Source organism: Myotis myotis, unplaced genomic scaffold (genome assembly GCF_014108235.1).
Source record: "Myotis myotis isolate mMyoMyo1 unplaced genomic scaffold, mMyoMyo1.p scaffold_m19_p_11, whole genome shotgun sequence".
In the NCBI taxonomy this organism is placed as follows: Eukaryota; Metazoa; Chordata; class Mammalia; order Chiroptera; family Vespertilionidae; genus Myotis; species Myotis myotis.
In genome coordinates this window covers 63,034,061-63,050,043 of record NW_023416315.1, presented here as the reverse complement: position 1 = coordinate 63,050,043, position 15,983 = coordinate 63,034,061, and the positions used below count along the sequence as shown (strand labels likewise).

Genomic DNA, 15,983 nt, shown 5'->3' with positions numbered 1-15,983 from the left:
TTCTGGTTAAGGGCACATGCCTGGGTTGCGGGCTCAATCCCCAGTAGGGAACATGCAGGAGATAGCTGATCGATGATTCTCATCATTAATGTCTCTATCTCTCTCTCTCTCCCCTCCTCTCTGAAATTGATAAAAATATATTAAAAAAAAATTAAGGGTCTACAGCCCTGGCCAGTGTTGCTCAGTAGTCAGCGACAGCTAGTGCACCAAAGGGTTGCAGGTTCAATTCCTAGTCACAGGCACATAACTGGGTTTTAGGTTCAATCCCCAGCCTCAGTCCAGGCACGTGCAGGAGGCAACCAATCAATGTGGTTCTCTCACATCGGTATTTCTCTCTCTCCCCACCCTTCTACTCTCTCTAAAAATCAATGGAAAAAATATCCTCGGATGAGGATTAACAACAACAACAACAAAAAGGTTCTGCATACCAAACATTACAAAATTATCCCATGTAGCAGGGACTCAACTGTGAACTTCCAATTGAGAAATAAAACTTTTCTCTGGGTTTCACCTGTAACAACAGTGAAAAACTCCCTGGTAATATTTCAGTACCAGAGTACAAGTTAGGGAAAAACAGGAGAGGTAATCTGAGCAATCTCAACTTCCTATGAATTAAATGTTTTTAAGTTCAACAGAGCTTGAAATTCTATAAAATCTGGAAAACAGTATGGCAGTTCCTCAAAAACAAACAAACATAGAATTACCATATGATCCAGCAATTCCCCTTCTGGATATATCCTCAAAAGGACTGAAAGCAGGGGCTTCAACATATTTTTATGAACCCATGTTCACAGCAGCATTATTCAAAACTAGTGGCCCGGTGCATGAAATTCATGCATTCAGAAGGGGGGTGGGGGGAGCCTCCAGCCTGGCCTGTGCCCTGTCACAGTGCGGGAGCCCCATGATCCATTGCCCCAAAGAGGTAGGCCTCCATGAGCCTCACATTCCTGGGTCCTGCACCAGGGGCAGAGACATCAGCCTCATGCAAGTCCCCACCCACCCACGCCTGCTGCGCACGCAGCTGCCTGCTTATTGATCGTTACCCGTGAGGGTGTCATGACCATTTGCATATTAGCCTTTTATTATAAAGACTAGAGGCCCAGTACACAAAATTCGTGCATGGGGGGGGGAGTGTCCCTCAGCCTGGCCTGCACCCTCTCCAATCCGGGACCCTTCGGGGGATGTCCAACTGCTTCTCGCAATCCGGGACCGCTGGCTCCTAACCACTCGCCTGCCTGCCTGCCTGATCGCCCCTAACTGCTCCCCTACCAGCCTGATCGCCCCTAACTGCTCCCCTGCCGGCCTGATTGCCCCTAACCGCCTCTGCCTCGCCCCACACCCGGGACCCAGGATTCCCTCCTCCGGCCGGTCGCAGGTACCCAGGACCCGGGCTGGCCACAGCCGCAGGGGACCGTGGGCAGGTGGCTTTGCCCAGGCTGCAGCTGCAGGCACCCAGGATCGTGGGGCGGGCAGCTTGTCCCTCTCCCAGGCCGCAGGAGGGACAAGTATTATATGATTGATTCTACTTATATAAGGTACCTGGAATAGTCAAATTCAGAGACAAAAAAAGTAAAGTGATGATTGTCAGGAACTGAAGAGAGGAAGAAATGAAGAGTTATTGTTTAATAGGCAGAGTTTTAGTCAGGGGATATAAAAAACTTCTACAGATGGATGGTGGTGGTGGTTGCACAACAATCATGAACGTACTTAATGCCACTAAACTGTACACCTAAAAATGGTTAAAATGGTAAGCTTTGTTATGAATATTTTACCACAATACAAAATCTATAAAATCTATTTTCCATTTCCCTAAAACATCAGTGCAATCAACAGGAAAGAATAAGAAGTATCTAGAAGGCTTTTGAAGAAAACTGTGTTATAATTACTAAACGTAGCAGTGCTCTGATAATTTTATATCCATAATCAAGCCATCAACTCTTATCCAAGACCTGGAAAGACAAGAAATAAACTAATTCAAATATGGATGAATGCCACCAGATAACACATTACCATATCAACAGAAATACCACCATAAATTCTAATTCACAGACTCCACTATAACAAAGGCATAAAATGTTTATATTTGCACTGCCCAAACCTGATTTTAACTTTTATGTACTACTTTTCAGCAATGCAAACATACAGTATAGCTGACCCTTTAACAACATGGGTTTTAATTGCATAGGTTCATGTATACACAGATTTTTTTCAATAAATACTGTAAATTTATTTTCTATTCCTTATGATTTTCTTAATATATTTTCTTCTCCAGCCTTACTTTATTTAAGAATACAGTATATGAGACATATAACAATATATATGTTTATCTACTGTTTATGTTATTGGCAAAGCTTCCAATGAACAGTAGGTTATTAGTAGTTAAGGTTTTGGGGAATTAAGTTATAAGCAGTTTTTCAATCACACCCCAACACCTCCACTGTTCAAAGGTCAACTGTATTCCTACATTTGATAAACTAACTGATCCATAGAAATTGTTTTGGAACATTTTTCTATTTTCTAGAAGGCTTTGTTTTCAAAACATGTTATTTTTGTTATTTGTTTTTAAATATATTTTTATTGACTTCAAAGAGGAAGGGAGAGGGAGAGAGAGATAGAAACATCAATGATGAAAGAGAATCATTGATTGGCTGCCTCCTACATGCCCCCTACTGGGGATCGAGCCCACAACCTGGCATGTCCCCTGTGAATCAAACCATGTGAACCATGACCTCCTGGTTCATAGGTCAACACTCAACCACTGAGCCACGCAGGCTGGGTAACATGTTATGTTTTAAGGGTCACTTGACTGGAAGATGAGAGCATAAGCATTAAAAAAGCCTAGATTTTCAAATAAATCAAATCAATGACTGCAATTAGTAGAGAAAAATCAAAGCCCTATATTTTAGAACCAAAGAATCAAGAAATTCTAGAAAGAAAAATTACTAGGAAAGAAATTTGAAGTTGATACTCCATGACCCATGACCTACCTGATATTCAAAAGCAAATTCCCAAGGATATGATTAACCAAACATGACAATACCAACTTAGTCCATCAAGGATATGATTTCATTTGATTTATGCTTTTTATCTTTCCTTTTTGGTTTCCAGACTAAACTATAAAACTTTTGAGGTTACCTATAACCCAGGGACTTATCTCTGTAAAAGTAGTCTTGTAGTCTCCTCCATAAATCTAAATTACAAGCTTAGAGGAAATGAGTAGCACAATCATTAACCTGTAAAAAGATGGTCTTATCCTGGCCAATGTGGCTCAATTCGTTGGGCGTGTTCCCGTGCACCAAAAGGTTGCTGGTTTGATTCCTGGTCAAGGACTATGCCAGGGTTTCCAGCTCAATCCCTGGTAGGGGGCATACCGGAGGCAGTCAATCAATATTGCACTCTCACATCAATGTTTCTCTCTCTCCGTTCCTCTCTAAAAAAAAAAAAAATCAATAAATTATTCTTAAAAAAAAAAGTCTTTCCTTACATGGCTTCCTACACTGTCTACTAATTTTGGTTATTGAAGGTGGACAAAGTAAACTACTAGTGTTCAGAACAATCTACTGTTAGATAGGTTTCCTTTAAGATCCATCTCAAAATAATTTCTTTCTTTTAAAATACTTTGAGGACATTGGTGATATCTGCCTACGACATAAAACCATGCCTCTAGTATAGATTCTTTAGAAAATGGCCACTTTATATAAATAAATACTAGAGGCCCGGTGCACAAAAATTTGTGCACTGGGGTGGGGGGGGGGGGTCCCTCAGCCCGGCCTGTGCCCTCTCGCAGTCTGGGACCCCTTGGGAGATAACGACCTGCTGGCTTAGGCCTGCTCCCGGGTGGCAGAGGGCAGGCCCAATCCCTAGGTGCAGCCCCTGGTTGGGCTCAGAGCAGGGCCAGTTGGGGAACTGGGGCACCGCCCCCTGTCATGCACAGAGCAGGGCGGATTGGGAGGTTGCGATGCCACCCTCAGTCATGCTCAGGGTAGGGCCGATTGGAGGGTTGGGGCACTGCCCCCTGTCACACTCAAGGCAGAGTTGATGGGGAGGTTGTGGCGACACCCCCTGTCATGCACAGAGCAGGGACAATCAGGCGGTTGGGGCGCTGCCCCGTCACGCACAGAGCAGGGCCGATCAGGGGGTTGGGGAGCTCCCCCCGTCACGCACAGAGCAGGGCCCATCAGGGGGTTGGGGAGCGCCCCCCTGTCACACACAGAGCAGGGCCCATCAGGGGGTTGAGGAGCTCCCCCCTGTCACTCACAGAGTAGGGCTGATAGGGGAGTTGGCACACCGCCCCGTCACACACAGAGCAGGGCCGATCAGGGGGTTGGGGCGCCTTCACCTGTCACGAACAGAGCAGGGTGGATAGAGAGGTTGTGGCCCCACCCCCTGTCACACACAGAGCCGCAGGGCAATCAGGGGGTTTGGGCGCTGCCCCCTGTCACACTGATCCCGGTGCCGGGAGGCCTCGTGGCTCCGCTGATCCCAGTGCTGGGAGGCATATTACCCTTTTACTATATAGAATAGAGGCCTGGTGCACGGGTGGGGGCTGGCTGGTTTGCCCTGAAGGGTGTCCCGGATCAGGGTAGGGGTCCCCACTGGGGTGCTTGGCCAGTCTGGGTGAGGGGCTGAGGGCTGTTTTCAGGCCGACTGAAGCTCCCAACTGCTCCTTTTTTTCTTTTTTTTTTTTATTCTGAGCCAGCTTTAGATCTGAGGCTCCAGCTCTTAGGCCTCCGCTCCTGAAAGCAGGTATCTGGTTTGTTTTCCGGTTCTCGAAACTCTGTATAAACTCCAGCTCTGAGATCCCAGCCGGCTGAAAGCTGGTTTCTGAAGTTTTGTTTAGCATCTGTATTTGTTACAATGTTTGAAACTGCAGGCTCAGGGGCCGGCAGCAGCAGGCAGGGAACGTTGGAGTCCTCCGTCACTGAAGCAAGCAAGCCTCATGTTAGTTTCAAGCTGCCTGGCTGCCGGCTGCCATCTTGGCTGACAGTTAATTTGCATATTTCCCTGATTAGCCAATGGGAAGGGTAGCAGTTGTACGCCAATTACCATGTTTCTCTTTTATTAGTGTAGATTAGTGAAAGAGAAAAGAAGTTAATTCACAGCATTAATAACCTATATCCCTCAGCCCCACTTGTGCCCTCTCACAGTCTGGGACCCTTCGGGAGATAACCACTTGCTGGCTTAGGCCCGCTCCCTGGATGGCAGATGGCAGGCCCGATCCCTTGGTGCCTGCCCCGCCTCCCTGGGTCATGCACACAACAGGGCCGATCGGTGGTTGGGGCGCCGCCCTGGGTCGGGTCGCACACGGGACGCCCGGGCGGGCCAGCCGATTGCTGCTGCCCCACCCAGCCGCCCTGGGTCGGGTCGCACACATGATGCGCGGACGGAGGCCGGGCGGGCCGGCGGATCGCTGCTGCCCTGCCCAGCCGCCCCGGGTCGGGTCGCACATGGACGCCCGCTGCCCTGGGTCGCAGATAGCAGGCCCAGATGGCGGCAGGGCAGGCGGGATGGCACTGTCCCGCCCCACCGCCCCGGGTCGCAAATAGCAGGCCCAGATGGCGCAGGGCAGGCGGGATGGCACTGTCCCGCCCTGCCTGCAGTATGCAAGTTAGCTGCCATCTTTGTTGGCGGTTAATTTGCGTATCGCGCTGATTAGCCAAGGGGAGGTGTAGCAAAGGTACGGTCAATTACCATGTTTGTCTATTATTAGATAGGATATCAAATCTATTGTCACTAGGTCATTAGAACTATACTAAATAACTCTAAGGTTAGTAAAGTGTAGGGTAAGGAAAGAAAGTATAATAGTTCTGCAAAATATGTATTCCTCAAAGTGGTTTTTAAACAAACCAGGCAAAATCTGTTCTTTATCCACTTAAAATTCAAACTGAAACAGACTTTTGGTTTAAAATGTCATTTAATGACTATTTCAAGAAAACTTAGTTCCTTTATGCCACACCGGGCATGGCTCAGTAGTTGAGCATTGACCTATGAACCAGGAGGTCAAGGTTCGATTCCTGCTCAGGGCATATGCCTGGGTTACAGGCTCGATCTCCAGTGTGGGTTGTGCAGGAGACAGCCGACCAATGATTCACTCTCATCATTGATGTTTCTATCTCTCTCTCCCTCTCCCTTCCTCTCTCTGAAATCAATAAAAACATATATTTTTTTAAAAAAAAAAAAAGATCCTTTCTGTACCCAAGTCTTTCAAAGTATAAAAAGAGGACAATATAAAACTTATAAAGGTTGTGTTTTGCTTTTTAAAGAAAGGATGGATGGAAAGACTGAAAACATCAACACAGGAGGCTGAATAAATATTGCTTATTTACAATTATCCAGGGATTTGGCAGGGAGTAGCAGCAAAAATAAATGAAATCATAGGTAAAGAAATCACCCTTTGGAGGTGCCTACAAGCTGCTAGTCCAGCCGTGGGCAAACTACGGCCCGCGGGTCGGATCCGGCCCGTTTGAAATGAATAAAACTTTTGAAAAAAAAGACCGTACCCTTTTATGTAATGATGTTTATTTTGAATTTATATTAGTTCACACAAACACTCCATCCATGCTTTTGTTCCGGCCCTCCAGTCCAGTTTAAGAACCCATTGTGGCCCTCGAGTCAAAAAGTTTGCCCACCCCTGTGCTAGTCATTCAATAAATGGGGTGGGCAAAAGTAGGTTTACATTTGAGTATGCAAAACAGAGTTTATTATATCATAACCTGCATGTCTTTTTCGATACAAACAACAGTAAACCTACATTCGCCCACTCCGTATTTTTAAGACCCTGTCAAGCATCTTAATCCTTCCTTCCTTAAAATGTTTTTATTGATTTTAGAGAGAGGAGGGGAGAGGGATAGAGAGATAGAAACATCAATAATGAGAATCACTGATTGGTTGCCTCCTGCACACCCCCTACTGGGGATTGAGCCCACAACCAGATATGTGCCCTGATAGGAATCAAACCATGACCTCCTGGTTCATAGGTCGATGCTCAACCACTGAATCGCACCAGCCAGGCAATGGTTTCTTTCTTAATAACCATGGTTTATAACTTCAACTATGGATATCAGATTATATAAACAAATAAAAGGATCCTACAGTTGCCCTCGTGGGGTAGCTCAGTTGGTTAGAACATAGTCCTCATCCATCAAGGTTTCGGGTTTGATCCCCAGTCAGAGCACATACAAGAATCAACCAAAGGATGCATAAATAAGTGAAAAAAATCAATCTTTCTGTCTCTCCCTTCCACTCTTTAAAAATCAATCAATTAGCCCTAGCCGGTTTTGCTCAGTGGATAGAGCATCGGCCTACAGACAAAAGGGTCCCTGGTTCGATTCCGGTCAAGGGCACGTACCTTGGTTGCAGGCTCCTCCCCAGCCCAGGGCCCTAGTTGGGGCTCATGGAGGAGGCAACCAATCGATGTGTTTCTCTCACATCATGTTTCTCTCTGTCTTTCCCTCTCTCACTAAAAATCAATGGAAAAATATCCTCAGGTGAGGATTAACAAACATACATACATACGTACATACATACATACATACATAAATAAATAAATAAAATCTATTAATAAAAAAACCCTACAGTCTACCAGGTGAAACAAAATAAACAAATGCAATTTGTTCAGTGTGGGCAGAAATGACTTTCAGTTGAAAAGAATCAGTTAATACCTAAAGAAGAGAGTGGAATTTAGGCTGGGCTTTGAAAAGTTGGATTAATTTCTTCATTTGAAGAAAGCATTGGGAAAGAATAATAGTAAAAGCACAGAGTTAAGTAAGAAAGAATAAAAGAGATCACAATATTGGCAACGGTGGCATCCTCCCACCCCAAAACCATCTGCTTACTATGAGAGATACTACAGCTATTTGAATGCTGTTGGGAAGGATCCTGTAAAGAAAGAGAGAATCTGAAATGCAAGTGAGACACAGGATAACCAAAAGATCAAGGTTCCCGCCCTAGCCAGTTTCGCTCAGTGGATCAGCCTGCAGACTTAAAGGTTCTGGATTCAGTTCCAGTCAAAGGCACATACCTTGGTTGCAGGTTCCCCAGCACCAGCCCTGGTCAGGGTGCGTGCAGGAGGCAACCAGTCGAGGTGTCACTCTCACATCAATGTTTCTCTCTGTCTCTCCCCTTCCCTCCCACTCTCTCTAAAAATCAATGGAAAAATATCCCCAGGTGAGAATTAACAAAAAATAAAATAAAATAAAAATCAATGGGAAAAATATCCTTGGGTGAGGATTAACAAAAAAACAAAAAAAAAAAATCAAGGTTCCTGAGGATTCAGAAAATGAGATGCAGAGCAGCTATATTAGATAGGAGAAGGAAGAAGCAGTTAAAAATACTCATGCTGAAATGTTACCAAATCAGAGGTGAACAGTTGACGGTATATTTAAGAAAGTAGCCAGGCCAAGGTAGATCAGTGGTTGAGCATCAACCCATGAATCAAGAGGTCACCAGTTAGATTCTGGTCAGGGTATATGCCTGGGTTGCAGGCTGCATTCCTAGTAGGGGGTGTACAGGAGGCAGCCAATCGATGATGTTTCTCTCTCAGTGATGTTTCTATCTCTCTATCCCGCTTCCTTCCTCTTTCTCTAAAAATCAATAAAAACATATTAAGAAAAAGAAAAAAGAAAGTGACTAGAATGATAGACTCTGGAATCCAAACTGGATAAAGTAAAGACTGAATAAAGAAAAAGTAGGGGGCTGGTCAATGGAATAAACTAATGCAGAGAATTCTGTTTAACATGACTGAACACATCAATTTGCCCCCAGGTCTCTTTCAAAAATCTATTAACGCCCTGGCTGGTTTGGCTCAGTGGATAGAGCACCAGCCTGTGGACTGAAGGGTCCTGGGTTTGATTCCAGTCAAGGGCACATGCCCAGATTGCAGGCTCAATCCCCAATAGGGGGCGTGCAGGAGGCAGCCGATCAATGATTCTCATCATTGGTGTTTCTATCTCTCTCTCCCTCTCCCTTCCCCTCTGAAACCAATAAATATATATATATTTTAAATATCCAGTAAACTCAGAGTGAAGAGTTAAAAACAAAAAAAGGGCAGGTTACGGGGGTGGGGAAAACCCACCAGAATAAAGAGAATGGAAACATGATTGATATTAATAAAACTGTTGAAACTAGAAAACTAATGAATGAGTGTTAACTGTCTTAGGAGGTCTGAGAAAGCTGAAATAAGTCTAGGAGCAGGGAGGGAGGATGGGATGAAAATGCCACCAAGGGACAAACTAATTCATAAGCAAAATCCCAAATTAGGCTCAGAAATTAGAAGTACCATGTATAGCAGAAATACAGGTAGAACAGGAAACAAAGGAACAAGTGGGTTCATTCCTAGATTTTCCTCCTGACTGTGAGCAGCCAGACTACTATTCTCCCACCAACACAGAAGACTCAAGATTTACTTTGGGAAGACTGAAGTAGTGGGACTCTGGACTCTTGGACAAGAGGCTCACATAAAGGACTGGACTATCATACTGAAAATGGGTGATTAAATTAAAGCCAAATACTTAGTGGTGAATCCATCCCCTAGCTCATTCTCCCAGCTGCCACCAGCAGCCTAGTTTATAATCCCCAGGCAGACCAGAGGACTTCTCTCAGGGTAAAAGTGACCCGAGAAAGACAATGAGAGAGAAAGGGTGAAGGTTCCCTCTCAACTGCCCATCAAATGAGGGAGTAATCCAAGAAAAGACCATCGGATCCAAAACTTAGTCCATCCAAAACACGAAAGAAATGAAAGGAATACCCTAGGACAGTGTTAAATAGAGATCCCAGGACAATAATTATGCAACATACAAGAGAGCAACCAGGCCAGATTTGAGCAAGTCTGTCAAACTTCATGACAAAGTTTGTAATGAATTACTATAGATATTTAGAAAAGGAAGCAAATGTGAAGAAGAAGGAAAAAAAGGCAATGTTTACTATGAGAAGAAAAAAGATGCGCAAAATGGGAAATATTACCATGGTATATATCAGTGATGGCGAACCTTTTGAGCTCAGTGTGTCAGCATTTTGAAAAACCCTAAATCAACCAAAAAAATGAGTTCGTGTGTCACTTCTGACACGCGTGTCATAGGTTCGCCATCACTGGTATATATGCTACATGGTTTAATTCAAAATGTGTATTAATTTAACAAAAACTGTAATATAATTATGTTAGAGAGAATGAATGAAAGGAAATAGAGGGAGTCTAAACCCTCATCTTTCATAGGAGAAAGTCTATACATAACTGCTTTTTCATCCTAGGCAGTTTTCTAGTAAAATTTCCATCTACAACTTTTTAAAAAGGTTTTTAAAGTTTAGTTTTGAATTTTTTAAGTTATAAAAAATAAAACTTTAACTTTTATAAAAATTAAAATTATATAAGACTTCAAAAAATAAAAACTACCATATGAGGTTACTTGAGATTCTTGAGCCAACAAAATGTCTGAGTTAGTGATTTGGGGACATGAGGACTTTTTAATAATGACAACACCCAGGCTGTGAGTGTGACCAGGTGGTTGAGAAAGAGAGGTAAAGGAATGAAGAGGCCCAAGTGTTAGCTGAATTGTCAATCCAGATGCTGAAGCTGCCTAAAAATGGTATGTAGCTGAGTTAGGTATTTTCCCAAGTCCACGCTTCCACACTTTCTATCATTTTTTTCTATCCTAATATACACCCTATCAACAGGTTCCCATGTCCCCTAGCTTCTGGTTAGGTTTTCCCAGTAGGGAATTCTAGGGGGAGGTTAGGAGAATAAGGTCAAGACATTTATTTCTCCAGCTTCCTCCCTGCAAAGTCACCTCATGTTGGCTGTGTCCCTTCAACCAAAAACTACCACTCGTCTCAAGGTAGCCAACTCCATACTCTTCTTGAAAATTCAAGGACCCACTCTCTCTCCTGTCCCTTCCAGATGTTAACAATTTGGCTACAGGTTATGACACTACCTCTTTAGGTGCCACATCTTTATAAAGTACCTTTACAAAATAAACCCTCCTCAAATTATCCTATTTCAAGTGTGCCAACTGTTCCTGTTTGGGACCCTGTGTGATGAGGTCATGAGGATGACAATGATGATAATGATGTAAGGTTGTAACAGAGAGTAGTATAAAGTAATAAAAGTGACTACCATTTAAATAATGATTACTATTTTGAGCTCTAGGTTTCAGGAACTTTTCTAAGCTCTTCGTAAGTATTAACTCATTTAATCATCACAAGCATCCTATGTGGCAAGCAGAGATTTTTTTTTATCTGTTTCATTTCCATATACCAAAGCCTAGCACAGTTGCTGGTACCTGGTATGCACTCAAACATGGATTTAAAATACATACAACAATAAGCAGGCTTAGTTGGGAAGAGGTGACTTTCGGTATGGCATAGCATTCCTCCTATTTACTTTGAAAACTGTATGATAATCAAGGACTTGTCAGTCCCCAGATCACAAAAACTAACTAAGCACTAAATAAGACCACATGTGAATGATTTTCTTGTGTAACCTACAGTGAGACTTATTTCGTTATCTTCCCATGAGGTTATCCAGCACGTGGACTCCCAATTGGTTTTTTTTTTTTGTTTGTTTTGTTTTTAAATATATTTTATTGATTTTTTACAGAGAGGAAGGGAGAGAGATAGAGAGCTAGAAACATCGATGAGAGAGAAACATCGATCAGCTGCCTCCTGCACATCCCCCACTGGGGATATGCCCGCAACCCAGGTACATGCCCTTGACCGGAATCGAACCTGGGACCTTTCAGTCCGCAGGCCGACGCTCTATCCACTGAGCCAAACCGGTTTTGGCCCAATTGGTTTTTTAAGTGTAATATTAAAATTATAAATTTTAAATAATATTCACTTGCAGCCTAGGGGCTGGTTTAAAAGAGCAGAGTACCTTTAAGTACCAATTATTAGTTTTAAAAAAAAAGAAAGAAAAGAGGGGGCAAATTTTTAAATATAATGCAAAATTAAAAATGGTAGTCAGCAAGATCAAGCATACACACACACACACACACACAGCACGAAAATTAGATAAGGAAACATAAGACATGTGAATCAAAGAATGCAGAAATACAACAGGTTGCAATTACACGGAATAATCAAGGCAGCTACGATACCCATATCTTCTAAAGAACCGAAAAGGCAAGGTTGGGGAACAAACATGCAGCATACGAGAACTGCAGCAAAAGATTTTCCTGAAATCAGTCTGGATGTTTGTTATCTTTAAATTACCTTGCACTCCAAAACACAGGCAAAATTCAAGTGCACAAGAATCTAGAAATCTGAGAAGTTTCGAGAATAATGAACTCAACCTAGTGAAACATCCGCAAGAACAGTGAGGTGTAAGCTACGACTGGGAAGGAACTGCCAGACGCAAGACTTGGGCACCGAGGGGAGACGGATCAAAACATCCTTGAGTGGAGGATGGAGAACGCCTAGGGCTGGATCTGGTTGAAGGAAGACAAAACGGAGAAGCCGGGCCATGGAAGGAGCAAGTAGTGTGGGTGAAACTTAAAAGAGGACCGACCACATGGCTGCCACAGTCAAGTGCAGGACCTACTCATCAGTTTCCGTGGGGCGGGGAAAGGGCCGGAGCGCGCCGGGCCGGCGGCTCCCAGTTTCCAAAAAGCCGCGCAGCTCGCGGCAGCCTCACAGCCCCACCCCGCGGGAGCAGCTCCGCCCCGAGGAGGATCTCACGAGGCCCACAGCGGGTTCGGGCTCCGGCGCCAGCCTAGTTCCCACCCCGCCCTGGCCCCGCGGGGCAGAACGGCCTCTCCGGGCCCCTCACCGAACGCTGCAGCTCCCCAAGCCAAAACGAGGCGCGCTCCTTTCCGCTGGGATCCGGGTCGTGGTAAAGCGCCTGCACTGCCTGGTACACGAGCTGCAGGGTCGGCTTGGCTCCTTCCATGGTGGTGGCGGTGGCGGCGGCAGTGACGGCTCTCGCTCTTCTCCACGGCTCCTCCGGTTGCTCCGCCTTCGCCCTTCCTTACTGTGTCGGCCACAGCCGCTCCCCGACTGGCGCCATCTCTTCTTTGGCCGTTACCAGGGCAGAGGGGTTCCCGGTGGAAGTTGCCCCCTCGGAAACAGAGAGTGAGGTCGTATTCAGGTTCCTGGCCTTTTTTCCGATCCTCCCATTAGCTTGCCCACTTCGGTGTCCTGACGCCGGTGCTTGCCTCTTCACCCACGATTGGCCCTCAGAAGTCCGTCCCAGCACCACACGGACCACGCAGTGTATCCCAACCGCGTTAACCCGGACCGGAAGCGGCAATCCGGATACCTTTGGCACACTTCCGCCTGGTGCAGTGCAAAAGGCCTCCTTCCCCGCACTCCTTTTCAAATCTCCCCGCCCTCTCCCGGAAGTGGCCCTGCAAGGCCAGGAGCCGGAAAGAAAGTGCTCGCTGGCGGTTCCCTCGGTTCCTTGAGTCACACTGACTGGAGCCTTAGGACTGACCTGTGTCCCGTACCGGAGCCGCTCTCCTCTTCTTGGCAATGAATCGAGGTGTTTCCTCTGCCTTCCGACTTCTCCATCCCTCTCCAGATAATCCTTTCTGACCCAAGTGGCCAAAACACGTCAGTGCAACCATGGGAGGCGTGCCCACTGTACTGGAAATCCAATGACTTAAGACAGGTTTTCTATGCTGACTGGTGGAGGAGACAGTCGCGTAAATAACTATTGAACAAACCTGAAATATATGCCACAATGAAATAAATCCAAAAGGCCTAGAGTCCCTGTTCAGACCCCCTTTCCACTAAGTTCTTACACCCAAAAGGGTATTTCTTTCTGTTGCTCATTCTGAACTCCAGAGTATTTGCATACCTTTAAGGTTATTCCCACATTGAATTGTATTTATGTGTATGCCTTTGTTCCATATCAAAAACCAATGGTCTAACAATACTCAATTCACAAAAGAAAATGAAAATATTGAAATCTGTACTACAGAAGAAATCTGGGACAAAAGGTAGTCGTATGTTAAAGGATTTCCCAATATTCTTCTATTCCTTTGCAATAATAAATGCTACTATTTGCTGGATGCTTACAACGTGTAAAGCACTTTAGTTACAAGATCTCAATTATTCCTTTAGCGCTATACCAATTAAATCCCCATTTTAAGGAATAAGATGGAAGTAATGTAATTTGCCCAAGGTTACACAGTTCTTAAATGGAAGTCAACATTTGACTTTAAGTCAGTCTCTGTCACTCTGTGATTTAGTTTGTTTCTGAATCATAACTCTCAAGGGATTGTCACTGCCAACATGACAATGAAAAGTGTTATTGCACAGAGTTGATATAATTCTGGAAAAGAAAAAGAAACTTGATATTTTGGTTACCTAATTCGTCTATTCATTAAAAAAAGATTTAGTAGGACCACCTTGGTCTCTGCCCTCGTGGAGTTTATAGTCTAATTGCAAAGAAAGATACGCAATTCAATACAGTTTAAAAGTTCTATGAGTATCCACAAGCAAAAGAATGATGTTATACTTACCGGTACCATATACAAAAAAACAAACCAACCAATCCTAGAACCTAAATGTAAATGCGAAAACTACAAAGCTCTTGGAAAAAACAGAAATATATCTTCATGACCTTGGATTAGGCAATTTTTTTCTTAGATATGACACCAAAAGCACAATAATAAAAGAAAAAATAGATAAATTGGACTTCAAAACTAAAAATTATGGTGTGTCAAAGAACACCGAGAAAGTGAAATGACAACCACAAAATGAGAGAAAATATTTGCAAATCATACATCTGATAAGGGATTAGTATTCAGAATATATAAAGAACTCTTGCAATTTAACAACGAAAAGATAATTCAATTTTTTTAAATCCTTACCTAAGGATTTTTCTCCATTGATTTTCAGAGAGAGTGGAAGGGAGAAGAAGAGACACAGAGAGAAACATTGATGTGTCGACTGGTTGCCTTCCAACATCCCAGACCAGGACCAGGGATTGAGCCTGCAACCGAGGTATGTGCCTGGGACCCTTCAGTCTGCAGGCAGATGCTCTATCCACTGAGCAAAATCAGCTAGGGCAATAATTCAATTTTTTAAATAGACAAAGGGTTTGAATAGATATTTCTCCGAAGAATATATACAAACTAGAGGCCCGGTGCACAAAAATTTGTGCACTCGGGGGGAAGGGGGGTCCCTCAGACCGGCCTATGCCCTCTCGCAGTCTGGGACCCTTCGGGAGATAACGACCTGCTGGCTTAGGCCTGCTCCCGGGTGGCAGAGGGCAGGCCCAATCCCTAGGTGCAGCCCCTGGTCGGGCTCAGAGCAGGGCTGATTGGGGAGTTGGGGCGCCGCCCCCTGTCATGCACAGAGCAGGGCGGATTGGGAGGTTGTGATGCCACCCTCAATCATGCTCAGGGTAGGGCCGATTTGGGGGTTGGGGCACCGGCCCCTGTCACACTCAAGGCAGGGTCGATGGGGAGGTTGTGGTGCCACCCCCTGGCACACACACAGCAGGGCCAATCAGGGGTTTGGGGCACTGCCCTCTGTCACTCACAGAGCAGGGCCCATCAGGGGGGTTGGGGCTTCGTACCATCACACACAGAGCAGGGCCCATCAGGGGGTTGGGGAGCTCCCCCTTGTCACGCACAGAGCAGGGCCGATCAGGGGGTTGAGGAGCTCCCCACTGTCACTCACAGAGTAGGGCCGATAGGGGAGTTGCGGCACTGCCCCCTGTCACACACAGAGCAGGGCATATCAGGGGGTTGGGACACCGCACCCTGTCACATTCAGGGCAGGGCCGATGGGGAGGTTATGGCTCTACCCCGTCACACACAGAGCAGGGCCCGTGGGGGCGGGGGGTTGGGGTGCTGCACCCTGTCACACACAGAGCCGCAGGGCAATCAGGGGGTTTGGGCGCTGCTCCTTGTCACGCTGATCCCAGTGCCAGGAGGCATATTACCCTTTTACTATATAGGATAAAGGCCTGGTGCATGGGTGGGGGCCGGCTGGTTTGCCCTGAAGGGTGTCCTGGATCAGGGTAGGGGTCCCCACTGGGG

The 15,983-nt window shown here is 45.2% G+C and overlaps 1 protein-coding gene across 5 annotated transcripts in view; it reads right to left on the bottom strand.

Moving 5' to 3' along the window:
• The window catches only part of TNPO3 (transportin 3), a 108,013-nt gene extending 94,761 nt beyond the window's left edge, over positions 1-13,252 (bottom strand). For 3 of the 5 annotated variants that reach the window (XM_036328733.1, XM_036328735.1, XM_036328740.1), the window contains exon 1: positions 12,761-13,252. In XM_036328733.1, coding sequence (XP_036184626.1) covers positions 12,761-12,880 — 120 coding nt within the window. In that variant the 5' untranslated portion in view covers positions 12,881-13,252. The remainder of the gene's footprint in view (positions 1-12,760) is intronic. The other 2 variants (XM_036328734.1, XM_036328736.1) reach the window with 2 other exon arrangements.
• Positions 13,253-15,983: the final 2,731 nt, after the last annotated feature.